The sequence below is a fragment of the Limulus polyphemus genome, unplaced genomic scaffold (genome assembly GCF_000517525.1).
Source record: "Limulus polyphemus unplaced genomic scaffold, Limulus_polyphemus-2.1.2 Scaffold2523, whole genome shotgun sequence".
In the NCBI taxonomy this organism is placed as follows: domain Eukaryota; kingdom Metazoa; phylum Arthropoda; class Merostomata; order Xiphosura; family Limulidae; genus Limulus; species Limulus polyphemus.
Window position 1 is genome coordinate 151,547 of NW_013668133.1, and position 6,279 is coordinate 157,825.

The 6,279-nt window shown below is 33.9% G+C and overlaps 1 protein-coding gene across 1 annotated transcript in view; it reads left to right on the forward strand.

Annotated features, from left to right (window-relative positions):
* The window catches only part of LOC106467192 (amine oxidase [flavin-containing]-like), a 48,946-nt gene that overhangs the window by 20,881 nt on the left and 21,786 nt on the right, over nt 1-6,279 (forward strand). The window contains exons 3-6 of the mRNA XM_013927513.2: nt 1,363-1,500; nt 2,360-2,467; nt 3,558-3,649; nt 5,652-5,793. Of these exons, the coding sequence (XP_013782967.1) occupies nt 1,363-1,500; nt 2,360-2,467; nt 3,558-3,649; nt 5,652-5,793 (480 nt within the window). The remainder of the gene's footprint in view (nt 1-1,362; nt 1,501-2,359; nt 2,468-3,557; nt 3,650-5,651; nt 5,794-6,279) is intronic.

Consider the following 6,279-nt stretch of genomic DNA (forward strand, 5'->3'; position numbering starts at 1 on the left):
TGACTGTAGATTAAAACACCATGTAAAGTGTAAACCTCTCATACCCCTATGTACCCCCTGAGAAGTGCAAATGTACCCCAACCTCAGGTTGGGAATGTCTGCTCTAAGGGAAATGAAAGTTAGTAAAACTTGATTGTTGCTGCTGTACGTGAATTCAGTCATGGCTAAGAACCGAACACACGGCTTGCTTGAATACACAGAGCAGCAGTGGAACCTTTCAGTGCTTCAGCAAATAAAACGTAAGTCTATATCGATCCGAGCCTTTCCCGATTCTGTGTTGTGACAGAGAGAATTGACTAGTCTTGTAACATGTCTGGGTAGCCATCCTTCTATGTCTCAAAACTATAAACGTAGCCATCATGATTTAGTCTAGTTAACTACAGTTTCACTTCGTTGGGTCCAACTAAAAATACCACCGGAACTTATTTTTTATTCTTACGTTTGTATGTTTTTATCGTTGATAATTTAAGGAAACTTCGGAAATTTGACAGTTTTGTTTAAATGTTACCTTTATCCTTGTTCACTCTATATTATGTTATAATTCAGTTATTGGTTATTTCATGCGATGCTTTGATTTAAATCGTAATGCGCAAACTTATAACATTTTCCACTCGAGTAAATTCAAATAGTCACCGAATCCTTGGTTTTATTTCAGAGTAATATATGTTTTAACTGTGATTATAAATTTTACGAAATGCCAAAAAAAACAACAACAACAACACTGCTAATAAATATTTAATAGTAGCGTATATTCCACTTCATTGTATTGTATTGTTTGAAGTTAAGCACAAAGCTACACGATGGGCTATCTTTGTCTGCCCACCACGGGTATCGAAACCCGGTTTCTAGCGATTTAAGTCTGCAGACATTCCGCTGTGCCCATGGGGAGGGGGGTGGGGCTTTCCGCATCATATTTCTAAAGCTGCTTCATAACAAAATAAGTGGTTACGGGGCCGAGTGTTGCTCAGTAGTTAGCGGGTCGGACTGTGAACTTTTTTTAGTAAATGAGTTATATATTAATATTAAGCCTACAAATAAGTTATATGTATTTAGGAAGTAAAAAATTTATTTGATATCAGAAGTACTTTTACATTATTTATCACGTTTGTTTAGATCTTATAGCACTATTTTCTTTTGTTTCTCTCCTTTCAGGAGTTCCACTTCAGAAGTTATAAAGTTTTTTTTTTGTCATTGTATGAACAAGGCCTCACAGCGGTTTGTCTACGGACTTACAACGCTTGAAATCGGGTTTCGATACCCGTTGTGGGCAGAGCATAGATAGCCTATTGTATAACTTTGGGCTTAATTACAACCAACCAACCTATGAACAAGACCTTTTGTATGTATATTTTTATTCTTTAGGATCCATTGGTGAAATATGTGGATCTTGGAGGTTCTTACGTTGGACCAACACAAAACTACGTACTGCGTGTGGCAAAGGAATTAGGAATTGAAACGTACAAGGTGTACGAAGAGAAAGACCATTTATTTTATAAAAATGTAAGCCATCCACAAAAATATTCAATTATTATGCTTTAATCCACTCACACGCACTAACGTACTTCGATATGTAAATATATATATATATATTTTGCAGTGCGATTTGCAGTGCCATCTTTTGATGATATTTTAAACCATTGGTAATTAATATTCCACTTTCAGCTTAGTGAAAAAGGAAATCACAACAAACTATTGAGTGGTTGTTTTGTCCTATAAACCTGCAGGTGAAGGTAAAAACTATTAAGTTCTAAGGGTAAATTTAAAATATTCATGTAAAATATAACAATAGTTTTACGTTTTTCTTCGATCACAATGGTAAATAGTTTTAGAAATCTCCGCTGCATATATCAGCATAACGAACACCCACAGTGGTATTTCTACAAGATGTCATGCTATTTAATTCTATATAATTTACATATTTAATTCTATATAATTTACATATTTAATTATATATAATTTACGTATCTAATTATATATATATAATTTCATTGTATATAATTTATTATATGTTAATTATGCAGCTCTATACGAAAAACTCTTGATTCTATTCAGTACTTTTCGTTTCGTTTATATGCTTTAATTGTTATGAATACTAACTTTCTTGGTTGATTTTCGACTCATCACAATTATCAATATTGTTTATCAAAAAAGTACGTCTTAATATTAATATAACTGTTCCAGTTATGAACAACAAATCCGTAAAGAAAGCACTTTTCTTATACTTTCAGTTATGATCTTCTCTTCTGCAAAATATTATTTTTATTATAAGGAATCAAATTGTTTTTTATTTTATTTCTGCAACATGTTTTAATAACATTGATTTATTTATTAATAATTTATTTTTACTTCCTGTAATCAGGACTCGACACGACGTTTTCGTCCAGGATCACTTCCACCAATCTGGAATCCTTTAGCTCTGTTAGACTTGAACAATATTATGCGTAAGATAGACAGGATGGGAAAAGAGGTAAGGCTAAATGTCAACAACATTTTACTACGTATGGTATGTGTTGTTTCAATACGTAAATCTGAATACACTTACCTGTTTCTGGGTATGTGTTGTTTCAATACGTAAATCTGAATACACTTACCTGTTTCTGGTATGTGTTGTTTCAATACGTAAATCTGAATACACTTACATGTTTCTAAACAATCGCATAGATAATTATTTCGAAAAACAACAACACAGTGAAGTTTTAACTTCTTTCGTCACTTCGACGAAAACGGATAAAACTTGACTCTAACCAGTTGAACTTAAACTGAAATGAATGATTAAATTAGGTAACGATTAGTTTATCATAAGAACAACTTGGAAAAGCGAAAATACAAAAATATAACTTTACTGTTTGGCCAAACATCTTCGTTTCGGAAATTGGCTTTAACTCATTTGTAGTAACCAAGATGTCTCTAATATTATTTTTAGATGGTAATTAGACCCTGATTATGGTGGTAATTATTCTCATATGTGTTGTTGTGGTGATAAATGATTCTCACGGGTATTGCTGTTGTGGTAGTTCTTTTTTGGATGTGTTATAGAGCTAGTTATCTCCACATGTATTATTACTGTTGTGGTAGTCATCAACATGTGTTGAGCTGGTTCTGCCTGGATGTGTTATTGTGCTAGTGATCTAAACGTATTATTGCTATAGTGGTAACACCCACAGATATTGTAATTTTGGAAGTTCTTCAGTTATAGCGTTATGGTAGACATACTCGCATGTGTTTCCACACGTATTGGGGCGGTAGTAATCTCCACAAGTTTTGAGGGGTATTTCTCATTGCAGCTATTTTTATTTTAAAGTTAAATTATTGTTTTCGTGAGAACGAATTTTGTTGTCCTTACATATTTTTCTCCTCCCTAAGATCTTCAAGGGGCTCTAAATCATTATCAAAGGCCTTAAGAAGGTTTATCGTTTATATAAGTCGTGACATCCAGAGATACCCAATACCCCCCCCCCCTCATCCTAATTATGGGACCTTGCAATCGGCACTAAGCATGACACTCATATATACGACATATAGCTTTGTGTAACTCTACAGCTAACTTTTTTTTCCAGATTCCGGTAGAAGCACCTTGGAAAGCACCTCATGCGGAAGAGTGGGATAAAATGACGTTTCTACAGTTTCTTAACGACACCTGCTGGACGAAGTAAGAACTTTTTTTGCAGTTTTATTTGTTTTATGGCCGTCATTGAACAGTATTAAATTAGATTACAAAAAAAGCATTAGATCTTTAAGATTTAAAAATCGGATAATAACATATTTGGAAATTAGGCCTACTTATGTAAAAAATACCGGATGATATTAGAAATGTGTATTTATTAGTTTCCCAATGTGTCAGTGGTAAGTTTATGGACGTATAACGCTAAGATATGGGGTTCAATTCCCGAGGGGTACAGAGTGCTGATAACGATCAATTTAAATTACAGATTACAAAATAAATTTGACTTTTGACATTGAAGGTAGAGCTTCCTACCAAATGAAATTTGGTTGACTCTTCAAATGTGGGTTTCATCAGCTATGCAATACGCACGTGATCTTTGATTGGTCAGATAAAACTTGCTAATTACAACAATTAAGCCTAACATTATCAATCATTGCTTACACGAGAAATGTTACAAATGTTGCCATAATACTTAAGTTTAATTTATCTATGTAAAAATTCCTGAGGAAATATTAATAGTACCAAGTATTACATACACGCCTTGAAAATGTTTGAAATGTCCAAAAAAAGCATAATAAATTTAAATCTGATACATATATAGTCAAAAAAGGCCAAGAATTCAAAATTCGATGAGCGTTTACAACAATATGCGATGCACATTCTAGATCACATTTTATAAAAACAGTCTTACATAATAGTTTTAATAGTTTATATTGTTGGGTTTAGCACTCGTCATAAATAGTTTGTATTGTTTGGTTTAGCACTCGTCATAATTTCTTTCAAAAAATAGCAAGAAACAATTCGCATAAGAAAACTTGACATCACATGCGCATGAGTAATGAATGCTTTAGTATGTTTTCAAACCTTTAATAAAAATGCTTTAATTTCAAATGAGTAATACAACGTTCCCATAATCTTATTTCAGCAATGCTTTGTAATTCTGTCTGATTTCTCTCTGTATGCCCGTGGTCATACGTTTCAGAATCATCAAATACCGTATAGCAAATAACCAAAACATTGTACGAGACAGCACTCCATGTGGCCAAAATGTTAAACTTTAACAAACTGTGGAAAACCGCTATACAGAGTTTTTTTTATCACAGTCATGCGGAGAGGACCAGGCGTGGCCTGATGGCTAGCGTGCTTGGACTCTGAATTCGAGAATTTATGGTTCGCGGTTCTTTGCCATAAAAAATATACTCCGTATCATGAGGACATGGGTGTGCTATAACAGTGACGATCAAATTTCAATATTCGGTCAAACAGGAGTAAGGCAAAAATTGGTGGTGGGTGCTGTTGGTTAGCTGCTTTACCTCTGGTCCACCAGTTCAAAATTGGGGACAGCTATGCGCAGGTGGTCCGTTGTGTAGCTATGCGCGAAAACTTTGAAACAAGCTGTCAAAGTCATGCAAAGAACTAAAGAGCTAATCACATGAAAACAAACACAACTTCTATAAAATGATAACTTATTAGTTGTATGCCCTATAGTATTCATGCCTTATTTGAACGCTTTTCAATGTTTCGTACAGCGTAAATGTTGACCCACTAACACGAATGTTTTATAATAAAACAAATCGACATGAAAACAAGTTATTATGCCATCACTATACACTATAACTTAATCTGAAAACAAGACGAGTATACAACTAAAACATCCGGCTTTATTAGACTTCTAGCTTAAATATCATTAGAAAAATAATAATAATTCCTGTTATTATCTGGCATCCCGGAGAAAGTTTGTTCGTTGTTAATCACAAAGCTAACCAATGGGCTATCTCTACTCCTCACACCACGGATATCAAAATCTGATTTTTTGGGCTTGAGGGCTTAGTGATAATTTTCTAAGGGCTTAGTGATAATTTTTTCCCATTGTTGTCTATGTAACTCGAAACATAATCTATACGGAAACATTCATGAATTTTTCTTAACTGTTCCACAACTATGATGTATGACATACTTTAAGTTTCTACATTTTTCTTCTATGTAGAACAGTAAAGGATTTTAGCAAGCTCTTTATCAACGTTAACGTCACTTCAGAAGCGTATGAGGCCTCACTTCTGTGGTTTTTATGGTATATCAAGCAATGTGGAGGAACAAAGCGGATTTTCTCAACAACTAACGGAGGACAGGTTATTTTTCTTTTAAGCATTTGGAAATTGTTTTGCATATTATAGACTCGGATGATGTATCGATGCGTGAGTTTTTTTCATTATTTTTGTAGCTTCTTCAATGAAAATACTGTGTAATCAAACAGTTTTCAAATCGCCCCTAAAAGTGACTTTCGGCTTATCATGAATGATGGTTATTATAGAACCAACACCATCAATGTTTAGAAACTACGTAATGAAACTTTAATATTTAGAAGATACTTGATGAGGTCTAGGCAATTAAACTTTAATGTTTAGAAGCGAGTTCGTGGGGGTTTAGATAATTAACCGTTAATGTTTAGAAGCTAGCTCATGTGGTTTAGGTAATGAAACTTTATTATCTAGAAGCTAGCTCGTGCGGTTTGAGTAATGAAATTTTAATGTTTAGAAGCTAGCTCGTGCGGTTTGGGTAATGAAACTTTAATGTTCAGAAGCTAGCTCGTGCGGTTTGGGCAATGAAACTTTAAT